At 49.8% G+C, this 27214-nt stretch overlaps 2 protein-coding genes across 7 annotated transcripts in view; one reads left to right on the forward strand and one right to left on the reverse strand.

Moving 5' to 3' along the window:
• Slc25a18 (solute carrier family 25 member 18) overlaps positions 1-8002 on the forward strand; it is a 20808-nt gene extending 12806 nt beyond the window's left edge. For all 6 annotated transcript variants that reach the window (XM_055604126.1, XM_055604127.1, XM_055604130.1 and 3 more), the window contains 6 exons: positions 889-979; positions 1925-2043; positions 4363-4528; positions 4716-4870; positions 5263-5338; positions 5855-8002. In XM_055604126.1, the coding sequence (XP_055460101.1) occupies positions 889-979; positions 1925-2043; positions 4363-4528; positions 4716-4870; positions 5263-5338; positions 5855-5996 (749 nt within the window). In that variant the 3' untranslated portion in view covers positions 5997-8002. The remainder of the gene's footprint in view (positions 1-888; positions 980-1924; positions 2044-4362; positions 4529-4715; positions 4871-5262; positions 5339-5854) is intronic.
• A 78-nt stretch (positions 8003-8080) lies between these two features.
• On the reverse strand, positions 8081-26458 carry Atp6v1e1 (ATPase H+ transporting V1 subunit E1). The gene is made up of 9 exons (XM_055604132.1): positions 26282-26458; positions 22279-22344; positions 20520-20629; positions 19705-19771; positions 17077-17166; positions 16345-16413; positions 14174-14268; positions 9919-10006; positions 8081-8577 (listed from the first exon to the last, which is right to left on the reverse strand). Exons 1-9 carry the CDS (start codon positions 26312-26314, stop codon positions 8515-8517), a joined length of 681 nt encoding a protein of 226 aa, XP_055460107.1. The 5' UTR covers positions 26315-26458; the 3' UTR covers positions 8081-8514.
• Positions 26459-27214: the final 756 nt, after the last annotated feature.

The raw sequence follows: 27214 nt of genomic DNA on the forward strand, positions 1-27214 counted from the left end.
CCTTCCTTCCTTCCTTCCTTCCTTCCTTCCTTCCTTCCTTCCTTCCTTCCTTCCTTCCTTTTTTCCAGATAGAGTTTCTCTGTGTAGCCCTGTCTGTCCTGGAACTCCCTTTGTAGACCAGGCTTCCCTTGAACTCACAGAGATTCACTTGCCTCTGCTTTCCAAGTGCTGGGACCAAAGGCCTGTGCTACTACCACCTGGCTACAAAATAAAGTCTTAGGAAAAACAAAAACAAAAAGCAATAGGCAGGTGAGGTGGTGCACACTTTTAATCCCAGCACTCAGGAGGAGAAGCAGGTGGGTTTGTGTGAGCTCAAGGTCAGCCAAGCCTGCACAGTGAGATCCTGTTTCAAAATTAAAAAAAAAAAAAGAGGGGGTAAGAGAGACAGAGAGGAAGGAAGAATGGGGCTGGAGATGTAAAAAGCACTGAGCACAGTGCTTTGCTCGCAGCTTGCACAGGGCACAAGAGGACAGTATGCTTCCCGGTGGCACACCGGTCATGCTTGCACTAAGGAGGCAGGAGGATCGTGAGTTCTGTGGCATCCTGGGCCACATACTAAGACCTCTGACTCCAAACGTAAGCGGGGGCTGGCAGGTTGGTTCCCAGCTGACAAGCCTGGCAAGCCTGGCAAGCCTGGCAAGCCTGGCAAGCCGACTTTGATTCCAGAACCATGTGAGGAGAAGACTGACTACACAAAGCTGTCCTCTGGCCCCACGTGTGTGCCCGGGCATGCGCATGCGCGCACAGCAACAAGGAACAAGAACGTGCTAGGAGAGGGAATGAGACCCCTCCCTGCCTTTCAGTACACAGACTGCGTCCCCTATAACATGAGCTTTAACACTTGTCCCCTATAAGCCATAACGCCTTCTCTTCGTTTCTCACCTCCAGGGGCTGCAGTAAACCTCACCCTGGTCACTCCAGAGAAGGCGATCAAGCTGGCAGCCAATGACTTTTTGCGGCAGCTGCTCATGCAGGACGGGTAAGGACAGGTGACAGTGGTGCAGGGAACCTTCACTATGTGCCTGTCTTGCGGGCGCCAACATGCCTCAGTTTATCTGTATGCACCTATATGAATAGGTGTACACACGTGGCTGAGGTCAGTGTGTTCTGACACATAGGCAGTGAAGGGAGAGGGTGAGCAGGTATAATGCGGAAGAGAGAGAGTAGTCGAGAGGGGATGCAGAGCGCATAGAGTATGTATTTAGCAACCAGCTGGTGAATTCTTCTGTTTGTTGAGACAGGATCTCCCCATTTAGATCTGCCTGGCCTGGAACTTACAGCGATCTTTCAGCCTCTACCGAATGCCCAGAATCCTAGCCTTGAGTAGCCACACCCAACAAGCTGGCAGATCTTAAGCATCAGCCCTCCAACCCTCTCCTCTTCTGTGTCCCCACTCATCCTAGGGATGGCACTTAAGAGGCTGGAGCAAAACCTGACGTCACACTGGTGTCTCACGGTTCCTGATTTCAACTCAGTACATGCTGCCTCCCCGTAGCCTCTGCTGGAAATGTGTTTTCAGCTGTGCTCAGTGGCACTGTCTGTAATTCTAGCAGGAGCAGGTAGAAGGCAGACTCGGCAGGACTTCGGAAAAACTGAGGACAGCTTGGTTTACATAGTTTCAACAAACAAAAAGAGCCAGGCACGGTGATGCACGCCTTTGATCCTAGCACTCAAGGGGAAGAGGCTGGGCATGGCAGCGCACACCTTAACAAGACGGAGCAAAAAGGTAGAAGCAGGTGGATCTCTGTGAGTTTGAGGGAGGTCAGCTTGGCCTACACAGTGAGTTCCAGCATGGCCAGAACTATGCAGAGAAAACTTGTCTTCAAACAAAGAGGAACAGAGTTCCAACCATTCAGGAGGGTGGAAGGGCACAGAGTGGGGCAGGGCTGGCCTGAGACTAAGGACCTTCCTCCTGGTCCCACAGGATGCAGCGGAACCTGAAGATGGAGATGCTGGCTGGGTGTGGGGCTGGAATGTGTCAGGTGGTGGTCACCTGTCCCATGGAGATGCTCAAGATTCAGCTGCAGGATGCTGGCCGCTTAGGTGAGGCACATCCCAATTCATGACATCAGCAAGGCTGGGACAGCGAAGGCCCACCTCACTGCACACTCTCACTAGCCAGGCTCTGTGTGCACTCAGTTTCTAGGTCAACAGAATGTGTTTCATGGTGAAGACTGACTTTAACCCTTTCAGCTCCAGCCTGAGGCACAGAAACAGGGCCTGGGCTCTGGAGGATGAAAGCACATCTCATATCTCCATGTTAAGGACTTGATGCTCAGGCTGGATTCCTGAAGCTTTTTAAAAATGGGGCTTAGTTAAGAGGACTTGCTGCCTTCCAGAGAACTGGGGTTCAATTCCAGGATGCACACAGCAGCTTACCTGTAACTCCAGTTCCAGGAGGTCTAATGCCATCTTCTGGCCTCCTCAGGCAATGCATACATGTGACACAGAGACACATGCAGGCAAAGCAGGTACCTTAAACTATACACGTTTTAAATTTCAAATATGGAAAGCCAAACAAATCAGAACGCTGACAGTGCCACCCATACAGTGAGGACAAAGATTAAGCACTTGAGGAAGAGACAGGGCCCCTTTCCTCGGGGATGAACCAGCGTCTGTCGAAAGAAGCCAGTGTGTAACGTACCCAACGCCGCTGCCCTCAGCTCAGCCGCGCACACTGTGCTGCCTTAAGTGGCTTCAGGGCCCGCTGTGTCCCTGGTCTGCCAAGAGAAAGAGCCTGCCTTCTCATCTCTTCAACCTGGGTAAGAGATCCTAATACGAAGCTGGTGTGGTGGCGCAGGCCTTTGACCCCAGCACTTGGGAGGCAGAAGTGAGTGGATCTGTGACGTCCAAGCCAGCCAAGGCTGCATAGGGAGACTGTCTCAAAAAGACAAAGATGAACAAAACCCAAAACTAACCGAAGACAACGTATGTAAAAGCCGGAGCGGTGTGCTTGTCTGTAATCCCAGGAGGTCAGCCTGGGCTAAAAGAACCACTGATACACACTGCCCTTGGTGGCTGTGTCCCTCGGTTTTTCTTAGTCTACAATCTGCCGAGTAAGCAGGAATCCAGTTTTCCACTTGAGAATTTCTTTTCTCTAGATGGCCCCCCTTCCCAAACACACGCTCTGCTGCTATGTAGACCCTCTAGCACTGAGCCACACCCCAGGTCCTAGCTCCTAGCCTAGGCCACGTAAGACCCCCGCACTATGAGCAATAGGCAGTAGATCACCGCCTCTGTGGCCCTGCTGGGTGCTGGGGAAGGTTGGGATGTGGAGCTGGGGTCACGTCCTCTGAGCCAAGAGCGCAAACGCTTCTTGTTCTGTTTGGTCTTTGTGGTGCCGGGGTCAGGCTCAGTTCTCATACCACTGGGCAAGTGCTCTGCCCAGTGCTCCAGCCCTTTTCACTTCAGACCAGCTTTCACCACACTGCCCAAACGGACCCTGAACTCCCGGGCTTAAGCCATACCCCTGCCTCCGGCTCTTGACTAATCAAATGTATAGTGCAGGGTACCATGCCCAGCAAACCCTGGCTTCTAAGTGAACACGCGCTTTCAATACATCCAATCCTGCAGTCGTTAGCGGATCCACGAGTCCTGCCCTATCCATCCAACCATCCACCCCTCATACATCCAGTAAGACGGCCTTGATACCCAGGCTGCCTGACCCTGAACTCACAATCCTCCTGCCTCAGCCTCCCAAGTGTTAGGGCCACAGCCACGGACCACTGCACTCAGCTCCTCATCCACATTCACATTTTGTTTTGTTGGTTGAAATGGGGTCTTGTGTGACTGAGGCTGGCCTCGAACTTGGAAGATAGCTGAGGGGATCTCTGTCACACCCTGATCTGCTTCCCGAGTACTGGGGTAGTAAATGCGTGTGCCACCACGATCCACCCCCACCCCTCTAAAAATAAAAGCTAGCAGTAATTCTCCAGCCTCTTGGTGCTAGGTTTACAGTGAACCAGGAAGCCAAGCTTCAGTTAGACAAAGGACAGGCTTTGAAGAGGACACTACAGAGGGTTTAACACTGAACTAAGTTGACTGAGACAGAGGAGGTTAGAAATGGAGTGTGCGCCTGGTCTTGGAGTGAGGGAGAGGCAACCCTGGAAGAGGAGGAGGTCATTTTACACAAAAGCATTTGCTGGTGGCTTCTGACATTAAGCAGAACACTTATGGTGTTTCTGTCCCAAAGCGTCTACCTGAAGAGGCTCAGACAGCTGGACGCGGTGACCATCAAAGGGTTAATCAGGCTGGGCGGACTCTAATTGAGGTGCCATCATGGACCCTGGGATGTGTTTACCACTAAGAACCCCTTGGGCACCTGCTGGGCTTGGTGCACAAGCGGCTGCCTTTCCTCCCCAGCCGCCTATCGTCAGGCCTCTGCCTCAGCCACGCCTCCTTCCCAGCCCTACAGCACTGGCCCGGCTTCCACTCACAGGCGCCCATCAGCCACCGCCATCGCCTGGGAGCTGCTCCACACCCAGGGCCTGTCTGGTCTCTACAGGGGCCTGGGTGCCACTCTCCTCAGGTGAGACCCTGGAGTAGAGACCGGCCTACCTCACTCATGTTAGCAAATTGCTTCCCTTTGGAACTACTGCCGGTTCCTCTGCAGGTTCCAGGTGCTGGGCGGGGGCAGCTGGACAGGGCAAGAGCGTCCTTCCACATGGAGGGCAGCTGCTGAGAGGGCACTAGAGTGTGGTCTTTCTCCTCCACAGAGACATTCCATTCTCCATCATCTACTTCCCCTTGTTCGCAAACCTGAACCAGCTCGGGGTCAGCGAGCTCACGGGCAAGGCCCCCTTCTCGCACTCCTTTGTGGCAGGCTGCGCAGCAGGTTCTGTGGCCGCAGTAGCCGTCACCCCTCTGGACGGTAGGTGTGGAGAGAGCCAGGGTTTGGGGTCTAAGGGTCATCTTGCTTTATGAATCGGGCTCGCACATGGCCGTGTCCTCACTGTTCCTCGTCACCACATAGCCCCTCACCTTCCAGAGGCTTTCCTTTTTCTTCCCAGTAGTTCCCAGTCTTGGTGGTGAGAGCTGACCCTGGGGGAACTGTGAGGAAATACTCCCACGTGCTCAGGGACACACCCAGCCCCCTCACAGGCAAGCAGCAGTTCCCCCAATGGCGGGAAGGCTGAGGGAGAAGGCCCCTCTTCTCACAGTCACAGAACTGGCCTCAGGGCCTGCTCCTACAGGGAAAACCCACTGGATGAGCAGGACAAGCTCAGTCAGGTGTTTACTCGACCTAACTTCTGCTTCGTTCAGTTCTGAAGACTCGAATCCAGACCCTCAAGAAAGGCCTCGGAGAGGACACCTACAGTGGGGTCACTGACTGTGCCAGGTGAGCCTGGTACCCCAGCCCTCCATGCAGCACAAGGGACAGCTCATGGCAGGACTTGGGTTGCCCCTCACATGCAGTATTGGGAGCTTTCTGATTCTTCGAGTCTCTGCTTCTCCCCAACTCCTCCCGCCAGACTGCAGACCATCTGGAACTTTTAAGGACCCCCCTCTCCCCCACTGCAGTCCTCCACTCTAAAGATGGTGTACAGACACCCTGCCAAGAGGGCTTTAACGGCTCCAGTCTTGGCCTAGCGCTTCAGAGCTGCAGGCAGGACCACCACACGGCTCAGCCTAAACTTCATTGAGATCTTGTCTCAAAGGAGGTGTGGGCATGCTGTGGGCTCATTTCTAAAACTATAATCCTAGCCCTCAGGAGAGCGAGGGCAGCCCCAGGGCCAGCCTGGGCTACACCTGGAGACCTCTCCAAACCCAACAAAAACAAAAGTAAAGCTTGGAGAAAAGTCATGAGTTAACGTGCTCTTAGCCCTTCACTAACAAGGCTCTCCTTTCCTCACAGGAAACTCTGGACACAGGAGGGAGCAGCAGCCTTCATGAAGGGGGCAGGCTGCCGTGCCCTGGTCATGGCCCCCCTCTTTGGGATTGCCCAGGGCATCTACTTCATTGGCATCGGAGAGCGCATCTTAAAGCGCTTTGAGTAATCCAGCGTGTCCCTCAACTGGCTGGCCCTCCACTTGGGGCCTGACGTCAGTGCTGGAGCATGAGGTGCCCGCCCCGACGTATGTGGTAACTTGTAGCGCTACCTCAGAAGAGATGACCCATTTTACTAAGCGAGTAGAGCCCTCATCTCCCTTTATGAAAACTAAGCTCTGGGGTGCAGCCTACCGGGGGCACCCAGAAGCCCCAACCATCCTGGTCTAGCAGAAGCGGCCTTCCTGGGTTATCGTGGCAGGACCATGACACCTTGGGTAGGGGCGGAAGGGGCTGTTTCACACTAACATTCCCACCACAGGCAGGCGAAGCAGTGGCTGCGGCGTGTGCGGGGTCGGTGTTGTCTTGGTGCCGATGTGGTACAGATCAGAAGGGCACCTGGGCTGAACTGTGTACCCTCCTGAGCGTCACTCATGGTCGGATGAGCGGTCGGGCCGTGTCAGCAGCTGTCCTGCCCAGATGCTCACCCTGAAAATGGGCCGATTCCCTCCGAATGGATGCTTGTGGGACAAGAGCTGAAATAAAGCTGGTTAGATCCTTGTCCTGTAATCAGCAGAGCAGATGACTGACAAGGAATGTCTTCTCCAGAACCAGCTGTGGCCTCTGGGCCCACGGCAGTTCATGACCACCTTCCAACTGTTGTTCAAGAGTGGAGAGTAGCTGGGGAGCCGTCTTTACACTGAACCTGAGTTTGTTTGAATTATTTATGTGCATGTGTGCCCCGGGGGACCAGAGCGAGCCAGCACTGGGTCCCGTGAAGCTAGGTTGGGGGCCATCGTGAGCTGCCAGCTGTGGGCACTGAGAACTGAACTCAGGTCCTCTAGAAGAGTAGCAGGGGCCATCTCTCCAGCTCTTACACTTGAGTCTTGTCTCTGTGCCTGTCACCTCATCACCGTGTCACACTAAGAAACCCAAGCAAGCCTCACAGCCGGAGTCCCTCTTCTGTATGTAGCCTGCTGCAGAGAAGTGAACGATGCCGGGCGACATCCGGTTCTGTGAAAACAATCCTGTTTAAGAACGGTGCTTCCTGGGTCAGGCTGGAGACATGGCTGAATGGTGGAGAGCTTGCTTGGCACACGCCAAGCCCAGGGTTCCACCCCCAGCACCACATAAGCTGGGTGTGGCGGCACAGGCCTATAATCCAGCATTTAGGAGGTGGAGGCAGGGTAGGAAACTGAAGGTCATCGTCTGTCAACAGGCAAGTTCTAGGCCAGCCTCGACTGCACGAGACCCTGACAAAAGCCAAAACAAGACTGAAAAGAACCCCCATTAGGCCCACCTCACTTAAAACTTGGGTTGGGGGGGGGGCGGGTGTGCATGCAAACTATCCACCTGAATGGCCTCATCCTCAGTGAGATAAGACCTAAACAATTCTGTGCATTCGCCTAAGGACCATGGAAAGCACGGATGAACAGTGAGGGGATCTGTACTAAGTTCCTACCCTCCGGAACTTGGGCCGTTTTTCACTTTGTCCAAATAAAACGGTTTCAACAAAGCTGCACAGGCCATAGGTTGGGGGCGTGGCTCACCAGTGCAGCTCTGGGACCCACCCTCTAGCTCAGGTGCACATACACAAGCTGTCTAGCCTCAGGACAGGACTAGAGAATACCTGTATGATGTCCATTCAGTCACAGGGCTGCAAAAAGATCTAGTGAGCAGTTAATATACAGCAGGGATTTGGGGCAATTCCTCTCTAGGTTCCTCTGTAAGAACCTTCTTGGTTTTAGGGGGTGGTGATGGTAGGTGGGGTCTTCTTTGTTGCCCAGGCTGGCCCCAAACAATCTTACCATAGCTGGGACTACAGATGTGTGGCACTGTGCCCAGTAGAACTTACACACAAATCACAAACTCGGTGCCTTATGTAAAACAACCACCAGGAGCTGGAGAGATGGCCAGAGGTTAAGAGCACTGGCTGCTCTTCCAGAGGTCCTGAGTTCAATTCCCAGTAACCACATGGTGGCTCACAACCATCTATAGTGAGATCTGGTGCCCTCTTCTGGCCTGCAGGTGTACATGCAGGCAGGACACTATACATAATAAATACATAAATCTTAAAAAATAAACCACAACCAGATCCACATGAACCTTTTGTTTTAATGAATAAAGAATACTGTGGCTTAGATTTTAAATCACATCTGCAGATAAGGAAGACCAGGACTGAACAATAACAGTGAAGCTCGTGCTGCGGGGGAGCGCAAGGCCCACCTGCACTTCCCACCCACAGGGCGGGGCAGCATGCACAACTCACTCTAGACTCGCCTAGGAGCAGGGGAAGAATGGGTCCTCGGGGAGGGCCGGCGCACCATCTGACCCTCACGTCCTGACAGAACCAGGGCACAGCTGTGGTCAGGTGAGCTGGGGCTGGGTCCCATCCACACCAAGCGGCCCTGCTGTGGTCACGGGCTGAGGGCATTAGCTGCAGAGGGCGTCCACTGATTACCAGTATTAGAACAGAAAGAGAAAGCCACACGGACATCTGCTTCTCCAGGAGCACTGCACCTCCCCGGCTCAGTCCAGAAACTTCCTGTTTGCATTTGCACCAAACAAGGCTCCTCGGACTTCCGGCATCATCTGTAAAGAGTCAGTAAATAAGGACCTCAGTCAGGGACTTGTGCAGTCGTAACCCCCATGTGGGGAAAGGAAGTCGGAGCTACAGCAAAAGGTCTCTCCCGTCTGCTGCCTGGTGCGGTGCCAGAGAAACGTAAGCAGTCAGACGGCAGGCTCACTGCCTACAGAAGGGACAGGGAGAAAAGACAGACCCGGAGTCCCGACTACACAGCCGTCCCACTGCAGCACTGAGATTGTGTGTCTCACCCAGCGGGTCGGAGGTGCTCTTTCATCTGCTGAGTGCCTACAACCTGCCAGGAGTGCCCCCAAAGGGCACTCAGAATGGCGTCTGTGCTGAAGCCTCAGCAGGCAGCTAAAGGACTCTGCCTTAGGACCACTAAGGCCCGCCACACTGGCTTTTAGGTCTCAGGCACTCCGACAGTCAGGTCAAATACCGGGAAAGAGCTCAGCGTGGGCTACAGCGGTTTGATAAAAGCCAGCATTCCTCAGGAGCTCGTGAAAGGCTTTCCCACTGCCAAAAGGAGTCACTTCCCCTCCTGCAGAAGGGGCTGTGGTGGCCCTCAGTATGGCAAGTACCTGTGAGACATCTCAGGGCAGCACCCAGCCCTTCTCACCTCCCAGACAGCCGTCTGTTCTCTTTAGGACTCCTGGACCCTGTCCTCCTCCTCTCCCCCACCATGCTCTAGTCCTTATCTCGTTATCTCAATATTCTGCCCTCTTCCAACCCTGGCCATGTCCTGTCTGCTGGCCATGTTTGGTCTACTTTCTCTCTCTGCTCTGGACTCTCTCAGCCTCTGGCTGCTCTGTCTCATATCCATAATAAAAGCCTTAACCATATCATGGAATGGTCATGTCAACACTCTCTTTACTGTGCCCCCTCACATATAGCTTTATGTGCTGGTGAAGAACAGAAAGGACCGTGTGCGAGTGAGGGGGGAAGAGAGAGAACATGGTAATCCCACTCAGCTTCCCAAGCAGCTATGCTACCACATCTGGCTAAACTACTCTTTTTGTCTTTTAGAGACCAGGTTTCTCCATGTAGCCCTGGCTGGCCTGAAACTCACCATGTAGAGCAGGCTGACCTTGAATGCACAGAGATCTGCTTGCCCCTAGGCACGCACCTCCACCCAAAACTGTACTTGTAGGTCAGGGAGTAAGAAAGTTAACAGTGCGTTGCTGACCACCACGCCTGAAGATGACCAGCACTTTAGGCTTGTTTCCCTGAGCTCAGCGTGCAGATGCGGAGACAGGAAGACCGGCGCCTCGCACTCCCTGGGAAGGGCCTGTGTTCTCAGTAGCACTGCGGCAGTTCCAGGCACCAGCACCACAAGTCCCCGCACTCACCTGCTGGGCTATGAGGTCCAGCCGGCTTTCCAGAGTGTTGGAAACCTTGATCTTGCGGTCCCCATTATAGATTTCAACTCCACCAGCTCTGCAGAGAACACAGAAAATAACAGGAGTGACGAGGCGTGACCCTCAGCACAGGGCAGCCTAGGCATGTCAAGTGCACACAGGCCAACAGGCTTGCCATTATTTCAGGGGCCTCAGTGAGAACTCAGGGAGCTCTCACACAGGCTACCAGACTGCTGAGCCACTCCTGTGGTCACAGCGCACTGCTCAATGCCAGCTAGCCTCCCAGCAAGGTGGAAAGTGCCTCAGCTGTCAATCATCAGAGGCGGCAGACAGGGAGGACAGATGACACAGCATCCTGGCTGTCTACCGGCTCTTCCAGCCACTTCCCCTCATTTGTCACCCCACTCCTCAGAGCCTCTCAGCAAGAGGCAAACGGTCAAGTATTACAAGGAACCATGGGAAACAAGGTTCACCTAGGAACAACCCTCTCAATTACGGAGCTAAATGGACCATCAGACAAGGGCCCAGATACAGTCTGAGACAACGCCTCACTAGGCTAGCCTGGGACTCTCATCTTCCCCTTTTTCTCTGTGTAGCCTGAGCAGCATTAACTCTGGCTGTCCTTGAACTCACAAGAGCTGCCTGCCTCTGCCTCTGCCTCCCAGGGCGCTGGGATCCCAGGCAGGTGCCACTGCCCCTGGCTTCATCTTCCCCTTTCTCTCCACAGCCCATGCGCTTCACAATGGCAGGGTGGAGCTCTGCTGAAGTCCCCCCTGGCTGTTTTTGTTTTGGGGAACGTGAAGATAGTAAGGGAGAATAAGAAGCAAACATGATCCAGGCACACACTGAATGTCAGCTGAGGTTTTCTTCGCTTTCCTTCTGGGTTTTGAGACATGGTTTCCCTACATGGTACAAACTGGCCTCAAACACACACTCTATCCTTGATCAAGCCAAAGGCTGAGACGCATATGGTCTATCCTGCCTCAGCCCCCTGAGTGTGCACCACGCCTGATATGCCTACAGCCTGCTGCGGCTTCTTGACCTTCCGAGTAACCTCTGAATGTACTCCAGATGTGGCCAACGAGGAAATGCCCCGAGAAACTGGAAAAGAAGTGAATACTAACCACATCAAACAAATACCACTTTGCCCGAAACAGAAGTCTGTAATCTCGTAACTGTAATACTAAAATTCAAAAGGCCCTGAAAACAATAATTAATTCATGTATCCGGCAAACAAGAACTGCCTCTCTCCTGTCATCTGGCAGAAACGAGCAGATCTTGACGTATTGGTCTTGCACACTGAAATCTTCCATACTGTTTTTTTCAACAAGGAACAGTTACACTGCCCAGGCCGGTAACTGCCCGGCTGAGGTGATGCCATCTCCCTGTACGGGTTTTGGAGAACACCCACTCCATGTACAGCATTTAAAACTACAATAGCAATAAGGCCCTCGGGCTGGCCAGGAGTTCCCGACAAGGCTCTTGCTTCAGCGTCTCAAGCACTGTGACTATAGGCAAGGGCCACGACGGCCAGGTTTTCCCCGGTAAAATATCAGTACACCTGGCTATGGCAGGCTGCCTCAGACCTGATGCTACACAATGGGAGAGCCAGGGACTTGATGACTCTTAGGGGCACACTATGCCTGGCAAGCTACAGCCCAGCCCCTTTCTCTCTCTGAAATTCAGAACACACATGATGACAAGGCTCCAGGGGGTCTCAGCCTCTGCAGCTCCTGCCTTTTGCACCGTCTGCTCTGTTTCCACAGCACACCGGCACCACTGAGTGCTGCCTAGACATGACCTCATTTGAATGGCTTCAACTTAATGAAGCCAGCTGGGCAGGGTGAGCCATGCCTGCGATCCCAGACTCCTGATTTCAGACTGCTGGAAACAAGACCAACCAGGTCTACAGGATGAAATCCTGTCCCGTCCCCTCAGCACTCAAAAAACAAAAACAAAAAAAATCAAGTCAAGGCTCAGAGATGAAGTAAGCGTTCCAACACCACTCAGACATACGTGGCAGAGGTGGGAGGCAAGCCCACACCTGAATCATGATATTCACGCCATCCCGGCTTCTACCTGGAGTAGCAAGAACTGAAACAAAACCCCACCCCCGCAAATCTAATTTTCATGACAATGTTCTCAACCCATTTCACATTCCTAAGCCTCATATTCTTTCCATTAAGTTCAAAATATGTCCCAAGATTCTGCTCCAGATTAGACAGTGGAAGCAATGTGTCAGACAGACGGACAGCTTTGGGCATCAATGCTGATTTCCTAGGATTTATGTTCCGTACTTTCTGTTGTGGAAAATGGGTTATTACTGAACTCACCAAGATAGGACAAATAGTGGGGTATTTTCTTTAAGGTTGCCAAATACATATGAGTGGACATTATGTATGTAAGTCTTATTTAATTTTCATTGTTTCATAAATCATTTTGTTTGTTTTCAACACAGGATTTCTAACTGTGCAGCCTTGGTTGTCTTGGATTCACTTTGTAGACCCAACTGCCTCTGCCTCCCAGAGTGCTGAGATTACATATGTGCGCCACTGCGTCTCAGAATTGTTCTTGGTGTATGTAGTTTATTAAAAAAAAAAAAAAAATAGCCTTTTTAATTAGAAAAAAAGGGGGAATTGCTACAGCACGGTCCGGTGCTTTGTATCTGATTACTAATTATTTGCTCCAGAAGTCTGCTTGCTCTCTCTATGAGCAAACTATCATGTACCCCAATGTTGCTGTGTAAACTTTGCCTCCAAAATTATCCCTGATTGGCTAAATAAAAGGCCTATACCTGGGCAGGGCAAACTTAGATAGACATGGCCAAGGTTTGTGGGCTTGCAGGATGAAAAGACCATAGGAAGGGGACAAACAGAGCTGAGGAAAGAACACAGGTGAGCATGGAGAGAACCACGCAGCTGAGAGAAATTTACCCTTGAGGATGGGCAGAGAAGCAGCCCAGATGAAAAGCATACGCAAGGAAGTGGCCCAGACAAGGAAGTGACCCGGACAAGGAATGACTAAAACAAATGACATGGGGGCTGGAGAGATGGCTTGGTGCTTAAGAGCACTAGCTGCTCTTCCAAAGGACCCAGGTTCAATTCCCAACACCCACATGGCAGTCACAACTGTCTGTAACTCCAGTTCCAAGGGATCTGACACCTTCACATAATGCACATAAAAATTAAACAAAGTGTTAAAAACAACAACAAAACAAATGACATGGGATATGGAGCTGGGAGGTAAGAAGAAGCTTAGGGGCTTTGTATCTGCCCAGCCCCAGGTTAAGGCATATTAAAAATATAACAGATGTCTGTGCCCCTTATTGATTTTGACAGCAGGATAGTAACAGCCACTGCAATAATTATATGGCTTAATAAAAGATATTAATAACCCATATTCTGGGGCTGGAGAGATGGCTTAGAGGTTAAGAGCACTGGCTGCCCTTCCAGGTCCTGACCTCAGTTCCCAGCAACCACGTGATGGCTCCCAACCATCTATAATGAGATCTGGTGCCCTCTTCTGGCATGAAGGCACATGGGCAGGCAGAACACTGTATACATAATTAAAAAAAAACAAAAAGCATTTCTACAACTGCTCATGCAGAAGGCTACTGAGCAGCACAAGTCCCACGTCTGACCACAAGACCAGCTTGAAGGAATGAGGGAGGACCAGAGCTGGATAGAAAAACAGACCCAGGCACGTAGAGAACACAAGCACACCTGTCCCCTCCTGCAAAGACCTCACCCAAGAAAACACTTTTCTTAATTAGGGTTGAGGAGTAAACCCATGTATGGGCTTTACCACTGTCCTGGCTGGTTTTGTATCAACTTGACACAAGTTAGGGCCAGGAGAGAGGAAGGAGTCTCTGTGAGGAAGCACCATGAGATCCAGCTGTGAGGCACTCTCTCAATTAGTGATCAACAGGGGAGTGCCCAGCTGAGCATGACATGGGGCACAAGCCAGAAGGCAGCAGCCCTCCATGGCCTTTGCATCAGCTCCTGGCCCCAGGTTCCTGTCCTGACTTCCTCCAATAACGGACCATGATCTTGAAGTGTCAGCCAAACCCTTTCCTCCTCAACTTGCTTTCTGGTCATTGGTGTTTTGCTGCAGCAACAGAAACTCAGATTAAGACATCCACTGAGCCACCCCCACTTGTAAACCCCAAAACCCCACCACTTTCTAAAAGGCTCAGCACCAGGACCGTTCCCACAGCAAGAAGCAGACTTAACAGAAAGCTCCTTACATGTCATCAGGCAGGTAGGCCTCCTGGTCGATTTGGACGTCAACATCTTTTTTGGTGGCAATTTTATACATAGGAATTGCTTTCTGTACTGCGGCCTGGGGGACAACAAACAGAAAGCGATGAGAGATTTTCACGTAAAGGCAAGCCTCGCTGCTGAGGTCATATGACGAGGCCATTCCCGAGGAAGAATGGAAGAATGGGAGCGCGCACAGGCGGGAGGGAGGGAGGGATGAGCTCAGATGTGAAGATGCAATGGGCCTGGCAACTGCATGTACCAGGGACTCCAGGGACAGTGCCACAGAGCTTGGGCGTGAAGTGCAGGCAGCAGAGATAGGGGCAGTAGTGTGGTGGAGGGGGGGATTGCGCTGGCAGCTGCAGAAGTGAGGACTGCGCCTCTCACTAAGAGAGACCCCCCCAACACTACTATAAAGAAAGCTGGAGAGCTGTTGGGGTTAAGAACAGGGCTCTTGGGTTGGAGAGATGGCTCAGAGGCTAAGAGCACTGGCTGCTCTTCCAAAGGTCCTGAGTTCAATTCCCAACAACCACATGGTGGCTCAGAACCATCTATAATGAATGAGATCTGTTGCCCTCTTCTGGCCTGCAGGTGTTACATGCAGGCAGAATGCTGTATATATAAAACAAACAAACAAACAAACAAAAAAAAAAAAAAGAACAGCGCTCTTCCAGAGGACTGGGAGAGTGACTCCCAGCACTCACAACCATCTGACTCCAGTTCAGGAGACCCACCACCTTCTTCAGACCCAGAAGGACACCGTGTACACAGCAGTACACACACATACATGCAGGCAGAACGCCCACATACATGTTTTTGGTTTTTTTTTTTTTTGAGACAGGATTTATTTTTGTAGTTCTGGCTGTCCTGGCTTGCTCTGTAGACCAGGCTGGCCTCGAACTCACAGAGATCCACCTGCCTCTGCCTCCCCGAGTACTGGGATCACAGGCGTGCACCACCATGCTCAGTGCATAAAAATTTTTAATTAAAATAAAAGAAAGTATTGTTGAGTATGAAAAGACATGAGGACCTTTGTGCACTGAGGGTAGAAATGTAAAACAACACAACTGCCTAGAAAACTGCCTGGCCCTTCTCACCCAGGAGACTGAACTTGCTTAGGGATGTGGCTCAGTGCAGCCACTTCAGAGACCTTTGGTCGTGAGTGTCAAAGGTCAGTGTGAGGGTCAGGTGCTGTGACACACTATCAGCCTCAGCACTGGGATCCAGGTCTCCGAGACCAAGGCCAGTGTAGTCTACAGAAGTCCCTAACTGGCCAGACACCACAAGATAGAAGACACTAATGTCACAGAGAATGAAAAAGCGAAAAGTGGACTACTTTAAAAACCATTTTTTCTTTACAGTATCTATTTTGTGTGCAGAGGTCAGAGGAGGAACTAGCTCTGTCTTTCCACAGCCTGAGCCGCTGACCCGCTGAGCTGCTTTGCCCAGGCCCAGTCTATTTTCTATGCTGCAGAAGCCCTCTCTGTCTTGGCTGGTTTTATGTCAACTGACACAAGCCAGTCACTTGGGAGGAGGGACTCTCAGTTGGGAAAATGTCTCCATGAGTGTCCTGTAGGTCAATCTGCAGGGCATTTTCTTAATTAGCGGCAGACATGGGGGTGCTGTCACACATGGGCTGGTGCCCCTGAGCACTATAAGGAAGTAGGTGAGGCGGGTATGGAGGTGCACGCCTGGGATCCCAGCACCCAGAGGCAGGCAGAATGCTGGGAGTTCAAGGCCAGCCTGGTCTACAGAGTGAGTCTAAGGCAGCCAAGGCTACACAGAGGAACCCTGTCTTGAAATCAGGAACAAAACAAAGAAAACAGGTGAAAGCCCAGTGTGGTGACTCATGCCTTTAATTTCAGCTAGAGGCAGAGGTAAGGGGATCTCTCTGAGTTCAAGGCCAGCCAGGAATAGATACATAGTGAGACCCCATTTCAAAAACACCAAAAGGAAAAAAAAAGCAGAGTGTGCAAGCCGGTAAGCAGCACTCTTCCACAGCCTCAACAATAGTTCCTGTCTTAAGTTCCTGCCCTGACCTCCCTCAGTGACAGCATTCTTCCAGCTGAATCACATCTCTGACACTTTGTCCCCTTTTCAACAACAACTAATAATAAAAACAATGACAATAATAGTAGTAGTTGTCTAAGTTCTTCACCTTCACCAAGGGGAAATCTTGTTTTCTGCAACGCACAATCATCCGAGGCTCCAGCAGCTGGTACAAGCCCTGTGAAAAAAACAAAGTCTATAGAGGAAAATACAGCACAACAGTGACTTGCAGTTCTTTCCGGTGTCAGCCGGTGAGCTCTGCAGAGACAACATGCAATACAAGACCACAGTGAGCACCACCGGCTATTAACACTGGACACAGACTGGAACCGAGACTTTCCATGGTCAACCACATTCCTGTGGGGTCCTGTTAGCCAGACCGAGGACAAATACTCCGGACTAACATGAGTAAAAGCAGGGGATCACAATCCAGAAGCCAACAATTATCTGACCCTTTTTTTTTTTAAGTGATAGGACTGAACCTGAGGGTCTTTCACACGCTGTGCAGTTATTCTGCCTTTACCACCAGGCTATGTCCTCGGCACTAATGTGGGCTTAAGGCCAAGTATTTTAAAGGTCAAATCAAAGTGGGGAAGTTTAAAGCTGCAGGCAGGTAGATTTGACTAGAGAGCTAGAAAGAACTTGTACAATCCCAGGAAATAGCAGTGACACCTTCAAGTCTCCGACAGACAGATGTCACCATCTGGTGCAGTACACACCACAGACACAGGAAGGAGGCAGAAAAAAGTTCTGGAGGGAAAACTGAGCTGGTCTCTGACAGCCCTTTTCCAAGGCTCTCGGGACTGCAGCTGCGCACGGCAGACTGGGCACGGGAGCATACCTGGAGGACCAGCCCATCCAGCAGCACTTGGTACCTGGTTGTGTCTTTTACTACCTTGCTGAGTCTCTGCTTTGCCTCATTTAGCAGATCCTACAAAGAGCAGAAAGACAAAGCATTATATCAGCCCATCAGAGCTCACGGCCATCACCTCACAACCCACTGCTGGGTTTTCACTGAACACACATCCTGGGACACACGGTTATGTTGTGCCGGTGCTACAGCACTGCCAAGTGCTGGTGGGCAACGCCTTGCTTGTTCTCAGAGACGTCCGTCTAGCAGATCTTCTTGGCCGGGAAACCTATGGGACTTTGCACCTGAAAAGATCTACATGCCTGTAATTCCACTCCCGAGGGGGAGGACTGCTGAGAGTGAGGCCAAAGGGACTACACAGCAAGGCCAGCACAGTGGTTTATGCCTGCACTACCCGGTCAGCGGAAGGATGACAAGGAGCCCAGGGCCTGACTCAACTACACAGGGAGTTCCAGGTTCTAGGGCTACTGGCACCTTGTCTCTAAAACAAAGACAGCCACACACGCCTATGATCCCAGCATTTGGGAGGCAGAGGCAAGTGGATCTCTGACTTTAAGGCCAGCCTGGTCTACAGAGCAAGTTCCAGAATAGCCAGGGCTACACAGAGAAACCCTGGTTTGAAAAAAAAAAAAAAACTAAAAAACAAAAAACAAAACAAAACAAACTGCTACCACCCCCATCAAATCCAGCACCAATCTGGAGGGGTAGGTCAGCAGGTACAGTGTTTGGTTAGCATGGACGAGGCCCTGGGCTTAGACCCCCATAACTATGCACCTGGCCACTGTGAGGCATCCCTGTAGCCCAGCACTAAGTGGACACAGGAAGCTAAGAAGTTCAAGGTCACCCTTGGCTGCAAGGGACGTCTAAGCCAGCCCAAGCTACGTGTTGGTATTTGGCATAGTGTGGCATACAGTAATTACATAGACAGTGCAACTGTGAAACACCTGTATAGAGCCAGGAGTGAGGCTGGAGGGATGGCTCAGAGGTTAAGAGCGCTGGGCCTGAGTTCAATTCCCAGCAACCACATGGTGGCTCACAGCCATCAATAATGAGATCTGGTGCCCTCTTCTGGCGTGCAGGCGTACATACAGGCAGAACATTGTATGCCAAATAAATAAATCTTAAAAAAAAAAAAAAAAAAGAGAAAACGGAGTTTAAAAAAAAAAAAACACAAAAAACATAAACAAACAAAAATAGCCGGGTGCGGTGGCACACACCTGTATTTCCAGGACTCAAAAAAATACAAAAAACAAACAAACAAACAAACCAAGCGAATAAATGAGGAACAATATAAATACATGTAAGTCAACAAGGACCAACCTTCAGGGACCTGGCTACACGACAGTCCCCGACCACCCATTTGGAACTCTCCAGCCAGGCACACGAATGGCTGCCATGTTTCTCTCCTAGGTTACCAGTGACCCTGCACAACTTAGTTGCTCACAACAGTTACTCATATAATTTGTTTTTGACGGTCTCTCTATGTACCCATGGCTAACCTGGAACCCACAGTGCAGCCCAGGGTGGCCTCAAACTTCCAGTGACGGCCTGTCCCTGCCGCCTGAATGTAGGGGATGATGGGGATGCCCCACCAGGCCGTTTCCTCCGGTGTGGGGACGCAGGTATTCTGCTTGTTGCACCAGTGCGGGGAATCCCAGACACGAGGACGTGCTCACGTCAAGTCCCAATTTCAAACATCCTAACCCACAAAGGGGGACAGTCTCCACTCCTCACCAGCCCTGTTGGGTTTTTTTCCTTCTTTTTAATTTTTTATTTATTTTTATTTTATGCACATTGGTGTTTTGCCTGCATGTGTGTCTGTGTGAGGCTGTTGGATCCTCTGGAACGGGAGTTACAGACAGTTGTGAGCTTCCCTGTGGGTGCTGAGAACTGAACACGGGTCCTCTGGAAGAGCAACCAGTGCTCTTAACAGCTCAATGTTGTTGTTTTTCAAGACAGGGTTTTTCTCTGTGTAGCCCTGGCTGACCCGGAACTCACTTTGTAGACCAGGCTGGCCACAAACTCACAGAGATCCGCCTGTCTCTGCCTCTCGCGTGCTGGGATCAAAGGCGTGCGCCACCACTGCCCAGCTAAAGCATTTTTTTTTTTTTTAACTGGAGGCAGGTATGGCTCTTAGTTTTATATTCATGGCCCTATACTCAGCCCCTCCCTCATATACCCTATGAACTGCTTCTTGCTGCTGTATGATCTAAGACTGTCTTTCATGCCATTACCGTAGGTCATCAAACACAAAGCCAGACTGCTAGCAAGCCTGCATTTATTGTTACTATCAAGTACAATGATTTGCTGAACAAATTGTTTTTCTCTCCAAAAAAAAAATGCTCATAAACCTGAGCATGCTAGGTAACCCTCACCCACAAGACTCAGATTGCAGGATCACGCTTTAGGCTGACTACATATTGAGACACCATCACAGAAGCAAGCAAGCGAAACAAAAAAACAAAACAGACCCCACCCAACCAACCACAAAAGCAACAACAAAACCCATTATTTCTAAATGTTCACTAGTGATTCGCTATCATGGGAAAGTAAATAAGCATTTTGCAGTTCTGTAACTACTAAGGGCTAATTACTCACAGTGATGAGGTCATCTCTTGCTCTGAGGACTTTCAGCCTGGCTTGATTCATCAAATTGGACATTTGACTACAAAAGGAACAGGAGACTATCAATAAACATACAAAAACAATGACTACAGGAAAACAGCTAACTTTCCCCGTAAGCACCAAGAACACGAGATGAGCGCTAAACACCCTTCCTGTAACACATGAGGCTTCCATGTTCTCTCTCCATTTCAGTTTGTTTTGTGAGCGGCTCCGGCTGGCTCAACTCTCTGTAGCCGCCCTTGCTGGGCTTACAGGAGTACACCACACGGCAGGCTCTTTCTTCGTCTTTTTGTTTGCTTTGGATCAGGTCAGGCTGAGGACCCTATTTGTCCTTGCCGTTTTTGAACTTGGGACTCTCCTGTCTCAGACACTAGCTACTCCCCCCCCAGCTAAGCTTTCTGTTCTACAGTGACACAGAAGTTCACGCACTTGCTGAAGTCAGGTTAAGAACTGGCCACCCACGCTGCTGCCTTGTCTCCAGTGTTTTGACCGTTCTTTTGGATGAAGAGCAAAGCAAACCTTAGGAAGTAGGGTTTGCGGACTGCACCGGGTTAAGCGGGCACTGTCCCATGGAGCTGGCCCCTGTGGTCTTGCTTCACTGACTTTCAAAGCTTCTCAAAGCTCAGCTGGCTGGTGGATTCAGCCTCCAGCTCAAACCACTTATGGAGGCACATGCCTGTAATCCCAGTGATTGGAAGGTAGAGGCAGGAGGATCAGCGCGTTCAGGCCAACCTGGGCTACAACATACAAGCTACTTTAGTTTAGCGCATTAACCATCACCCACTTACATTTTCTTCTGCTGCTCAATCTGCTTTTCCTTCTTCTCATAGTACTCCATAATCTTCAGTCTTTGGGTTTGCACAAGACGACCTTTCTCAATGTTGAACTCTTCTTCTGCCTATGAAGAATTAACAGGCATTAATTTATTGCACTGGTTTTGGCCGATCATTTTGTTTTGAGCAACCAGGAACCAGGAATAGTTTCATATGTTCACTTATTCCCTAACTGGAACAGAAAATCTATTGTAACACTTACCCTCAAAGATAACTTTGGGGTTGGTTTGTTTCTGACACAGGGTTTCTCTGTTGTAGCCCTGGTTGGCCTTGAGCTCACAGAGATGGCCCGTCTCTTCCTCTTGAGTGCTGGGATTAAAGGACTATGCCACCACACTGACTTGTTGCTGTTTTTTTTACATGTGTCTGCCTTATGTCTGCATGTGCTTGTGGAGGCCTGATGAGGCTATCAGATCATCTGAGCCACTGATACAGGTGCTGGGAACCAAATTCTGGTCCCATGTAACAGCAGTAATGCTCTAACCAATGAGCCATCTCTCCAACCCTGACAGTTTTTTTAAGTTAGAATTTATATATATATATCACTACTTATGAGTATTTTCCTTTCCTGGCCTTCAACATTTGGGCGATCCCCCTGGCTCTACCTTCAGGTGCTAAGCTTATTGTTTTTGTTCTGTTTGAGACTGATGCTAACGGAGTCTATGCTGGCCTTGAATTCTTCTGCTTCTACCTCTTAAAATGCTGGGATTTCAGGAATGTGCTACCACAGATAACTATAAAAAAATGCTCTGAGTAGTATATCAAACATTGATGATTTTGAAGCATTAAGACTCTGTAACTGAGACAGGCCTGATGGTGCACATTTTTAATCCCAGCGATTAAAAGGAAGGCAAAGGCAGGCGGATCTCTGAGAGTTCGAGGCTAGCCTGGTCTATGGAGTGAGTTCCAGGACAGCCACAGCTACACAGAGAAACAAACAAAGACAAACAAACAAAACAAATTTTGTTGTTATTTTGTTTTTTTCAAGACAGGGTTTCTCTGTGTAGCCTTGGCTGTCCTGGACTCGCTTTGTAGACCAGACTGGCCTCAAACTTATAGAGATCCACCTGCCTGTGCCTTCCCAAATGCTGGGGTTACAGGCACATGCCACCACGCCCAGAACTTGCTCACACACACTCTCTTCTCTATATCTTAAAGATTTATTTCTATGTACATTCATGTTTTGCCTGCATGTATATCTGTGTGAGGGTGCCAGATCCCCAAGAACTGAAGTTACAGACAACTGTGAGTCGCCATGTGGGTGCTGAGAATTGAACTTAAGTCTTCTGGAAGAAGAGCCAGTGCTCTTAACTGCCAAGCCATCTGTCCCCAGCCCCAATTAGTAAATCTTAATAACATTAAGGATGACATATAATGAAACTAGTTTCTTTGTGTGTTATAAAAACAAGACACATGCTGGGTAGTAGTGGCACAGGCCTCTAACCCCAGAATTCAGGAGGCAGAGGCAGGAAGATCCCTGAGAGTTCCAGTATGGTCCAGTATCCCTGAGAGTTCCTAGATAGCTAGGACTACACAGAACAACACTGTGTGGAGAAAATCCAAAACCAAAACCAACCCCCACTCCCAAAAGACACAAGTATGTCCTTACTGATCATATGTAATATGACCCTAAACAATTTCAGCAGTGATATTGCTTAGCAAAACCAAACAGCACTAACCTTTAGCTCTAGTAGCCAAAACGAGAAGAGCTCACCTTTGCATCTATTTCTTCCGCTTTCTCACTGGCTTCTTGTTCAATGAAAGCCATCATGTGCTTAATCTAGATGAGAAAAGACGTTACGTTTTAATTCAGTAAGAGAAGACAAGGACATCTAATTTCAGAGTCAGTCGGTAGTCACAAGAAGATTAGCAAGCTCCGGGCCTGTCTGTGGCACTTTCCACGGCAGCCAGAGTCACGTCGACAGTGCAAAGAAGGGACAAAACTGACCACTGCTTCCCTCTCAAGCACCATCTGGAACAAACAAACATCGTCGAGAGCTCTTCAGATGCAGCCATTTCTGTGGGCTGCTCATTCCAGTTTCTTGAGCTGACTGTTGGTTCTCACCTGCAAGGTACCTAAATATGCTCCACTCGAGCCGGTCTGCACCTGGCTAACCCCTCAGGCCCCAGCTTAGCCGACAGCTCCTGACACGCCCACTGGTGCTAAGCACTTTGTACCTCCTCTACCAGGTGCCTGAGCATCTGGACTTTTTCCATTTTCCTTTGTCATGTGTACATGTTTGTGGGCGTGCAGACGCCACAGAGGTCAACTACCTGTGGAAGTTAGCTGTCTATTGCCACCATATGGGTCCCAGGGATTGAACTCATGTCACTGGGCTTGGCAGCGGGTACTTTAACCAAGATGCCAGCTGTCTTGGTCGGGGTTTTGGTCAACTTGACACAATGGACAAGCTAGAGTTATCTGAAGAGAACCACAACTGAGAAACTGTCACCCTGAGATTGGCCTGTAGGCAGGCTTGAATGACATTTCTTAGTGATTTATGTGGGAGGGTCCAGCCCTTTGTGGGCAGGTGGTCCCGGGATGTATTTAGAAAAGCAGGCTGAGCAAGCCACGAGGAACAAAGCCCTAAGGCCTCCGTTTCAGTCCCTGCCTCCAGTTCCTGCCCTGACTTCCTGAGATGGACTGTGTAACTGAACTAAACTCCCTCTCCAAGCAGCTTTGGTCATGGTATTTACCACAGTGATAGAAGTCCTAACGGAGACAGAAACAGATGTTATTTTTTAAAGCAGTATTTTAAAAGCTGGGCATGGCAACACATACCTGCGCTTGGGAAGCAGAGGCAGGTGAATCCTGAGAACCAGCCGGAGTGCAGTGGGACCCAGTCTCAAAAACACAGATGTTCTTTAACAACGTGATCAGTGTTTATAAACGCTCCAAGAGCCACTTGGCTTCCCTGGGTGAAACCAATTCAAACCTGTATTACCTTAGCCGTGCTGGGCCTCTCAGCTACAGACCTGCCTTGATCAGCCTAGCCTAGAGCGAAGGCACGCAGGCCAGAGAAGCCTATTTACAGTCAACCAAGATTCTACGTCAACCCCTTAAGGACATTTAACTCCACCCCTGAGCCAGAAAAAAACACACCTTTAAAAATGCCACCTCTCCCCATCCCACCACTTTGTCACTAATAAAGTTTTCTGGAGTCTAGTCCCTTAAAAAGTCTGATGTAATAAATGACCATACTTTCTAGATTAAAAAAGCAAATACTGAGTGAAGGGAGGGGAGCGGATGGCTCAGTGCCTGCCCACCATGTGAAGGGCCTGAGCCTAGCACCATGCTGTCCCAAACCACAAAGATATAAACTGGGGGAAAAAAAATTAAGACTGACAAGGGAAAGGGGAACCTAGGATTTCTTAAAGCACCTACTGTATGCTTGGCACTTGGCCTATATGCTGCTGAAAATATACTGACTGAAACACATTGTCCTTGGCCTGGGAGTGTAGCTCACTGACATACCACTTGCCCACCAAGACCTGGGTTGGAGCCCTTCCACCACAAAACAAAACAAGCCCCACAAACAAAGGCCTCTGTTCTCAGAGGAGAGAGCACAGACTGTAAGGACTTCATTACCTTCATTTTATATAAACAAAAAATGGCTTTTTTTTCTAGAACCCAATATACACACTGCTTTGTTTCTGCACTCTAGTTTTCCTTGGCCTCCAACACATTCTAACAAGAAGAGAGAAGGGAACTGGGGGAGGGTGGGGGAAAAAAAAGAAGGGAACTGGATCATGACTGCTAAGAGCATGTGGAGGGCACTGTGCTTTTCCAATACGTCAAGTTTTTCCTATGCTAAAAACCTGGGAGTGACATGTCCCAAAGCCCTGCTCTCTGTAAAAGTACTGTGGGGTTTTTAAACCTTGATGGATGTCACCCCTACTTCCTCTATAATGAGCACAGCTCCCCTTTCCTTCTCATCCCACTCTCAAAAGGCAGAGGAACTACCTAACTGCTCTTAATGCATATTTGATGAAGGATAAAATGAACAGATATTTTTACCAAATACATAGAAACATCAAAGACAAAAACTGTCCATCTAGGAAGACTCACAAGCCAGTCAGTGTGCTTCAGTCAGAGGACCTTCCTACTTCTCCGAGGGGGGGAAAAAGACTTAGTTCTCTAAACTATGTAGACATTAGATTGCAGCTTTAAACTTCCTTTTCTGGAAATTCCTGCAGCTCTGGTGAGGAGGTAATCTGTAATCCCAGCATTTGGTAGGCTGAGGCAGGGGACTACCTGCGGTACACATTACCAGGCTAGCTAGCACTACAAACCAAGAACTTACCTCAAAACACCAAGAGAAAAACACCCTAAATAGATAGATGATAGATGGATGGAGGCAAGAAAGCACACTGGCAAAGTCCCAGGTGACCTGTTATCAGTCAGCAAGACAAATGGGAAGCACTTTTCTCCTGTCACAGACCTGTCAGCACCCCGTTTCCCCCTTACCCACGGGCAGTACTTTATAATGTTCCTTTATTTTGATTGAGTTTAGAGTCTGAAGTCAGGTTGTGAAGTCCAGCTGGCCTGAAATCACAATTCCACCAAAGCACCTGGGACTACACATGTACCACCACAACTACAATTATAATATTCCTAATATTTAAGAACTTCAATATAAATACTAAATACATTTCCCCAAACTGATTATATGCACTTAAAAAAATAACCTTAAGCCAGATATGTAACACAACAACCTGCATCTCAAGAGAAAAAGCCTAAGAGTCAAGAGGCCAGTGGTTAAGAACACTGGCTGTTCTTCCAACGGGACCCAGCACCCACATGGCAGCTCACAACTGTTTGTAATCCAAGTTGCAGAGCATCTGACACCCTCACATAGACATTCATGCAGGCCAATATACACAAAACAAAAATAATTTATTTAAAAAACGGAATTAAGAGGCCATTGGGCAGTCGGAAGGCAGAGGCAGGCTTATCTCTGTAAGTTCGAGTGCAGAGCCTGGTCTACAAATCAAGTCAGGCCAGGGCTACTACAGAGAAACCTTGTCACAAAAAGGGGGGGGGGGGAGAAGGCAAGCTCATCCTCAGTTACAAAGAAATGGACATTATGGACATAGCAATTTGAGGACCCTGTCTCAAAAAGAGGGTGGAGAAACTGACCCAAGGTCACGATTTACATAACATTTTCTATAAACCCTAATTCACCTAATCTGTGGCTTGTAAGTGCAATAAGAAAAGGCTTTCTCATTCGACAAGTATTAATGTACACCTTAGGCTTGTAACTTCCCGAGATGAATAACACCGGTTTACACATCGATGGGCCTCAAAAAGCAAGCTGCTCTTTCCCAACAATCTCTTCCCTATCACATATTGCGGATCAGTCCTTCGGGTTGAAAAGAGAAACCGCTTTCAACCTTTGCACAAAACTCTGCGGGATTAAGCAGTGAGAATCCCCGAAAAGGGGGGTTTGCAGAGATGGGAGACAGTGAGCCCGAGGCTCCGTGACAGGCAAGTGGAAGCAGGAGACCAGCGGTCACGTGAGATGCGGCGCAACCCCCTCTCCCCCAGGTCTGCAAACCCTCCCCGCGCAAACCGGCAGCGCCCTGAGCGTCGGCGGCCCAGGGGGCCTCCCCAAGCAAAGCTCGGGCCGCCCTAAGACCCAGCTTTGCAGGAGCAAAACGCCAGCACAGCCGTCCGCACCGTACTGCGGCTGCGCGGCACCCAAGCCGGCCCTCACCTGCTTCTGGACGTCTGCATCGCTGAGCGCCATGACGAAGGCGAAGCTCGGCCAGGGGACAGCCTCCCAGGGGACAGCCTCGAGACTGGGCTCGGAGTGGCGGCGAGGCAAACCCGAGAGGACAACCCCGGACAAGACTCAGCTTCCTTCACTTTATAACCCCGGCTTCCGGTTCCTGCCAGGTGACCAAGAGCCAGCGCCTTCTCGACCAATAGGACGAGAGCTATGTCCTCGGAAGTTCCGCCCTAGCTCCGCTTGTTTTCCTCCCAAGCGCATGCGCGTGCTGTGTTTTTTTTTTTGTTTTTTTTTTTTCCCCTTAGCTGACTCGTGACTACTTGTCAAGGACAAAATTACTTCGTAAGAGATGTAAGAGAGCTTTAGGGATTCGTTTCCTTTTTTCCTTTTCCACACAGGGTTTCTCTCTGGAGCCCTGGCTGGCCTGCACTCGCCTTGTAGACCAGGCTGGCCTCAAACTCACAGAGATAACGCCTCCGGAGTGCCGATTGGGGATTCTTTTTTATTTTTATTTTTAATTATTTATTATGTATACAGTGTTCTTCCTGCCAGAATAGGGCACCAGATCTCATTATAGATGGTTGTGAGCCACCATGTAGTTGCTGGGAATTAAACTCAGAACTTCTGGGAGAGCAGCCAGTGCTCTTGACCTCTGGAACCATATCTCCAGCCCTGACTAGGGATTCTCGTATCAGACCTTAATCAGAATTATTTACACTTCTTCAGCTGTTGCTTTTGTAAAACTGTTTGTTTTGTTTGTTTTTACAGGCTGCCCCTGAACGCCTGATCTTCCTGCTAAGTTTCAGGACGCTCACTATGCCGGGCTCAGTCACTGTAAACAGTTTAGATAATTTACTTAGCAGTCAGAACCAAAGAAATAAAAAAGTAAAAAATAAAAGCAGGGCGTGGGGGCGTATG

Source organism: Psammomys obesus, unplaced genomic scaffold (assembly GCF_907164565.1).
Source record: "Psammomys obesus unplaced genomic scaffold, mPsaObe1.curated_primary_1811, whole genome shotgun sequence".
In the NCBI taxonomy this organism is placed as follows: domain Eukaryota; kingdom Metazoa; phylum Chordata; class Mammalia; order Rodentia; family Muridae; genus Psammomys; species Psammomys obesus.

Coding starts and splice junctions, on each gene's coding strand:
- Atp6v1e1 (XM_055604132.1), bottom strand. CDS start 26,314: ATGGCGCTCAGCGATGCAGACGTCCAGAAGCAG. Junction 19,772..20,519: donor ATTGAGCAGCAGAAGAAAAT/GTAAGTGGGTGA, acceptor TTCCTTTTGTAG/TCAAATGTCCAATTTGATGA. Junction 16,414..17,076: donor TGGATGGGCTGGTCCTCCAG/GTATGCTCCCGT, acceptor TTTTTTTCACAG/GGCTTGTACCAGCTGCTGGA.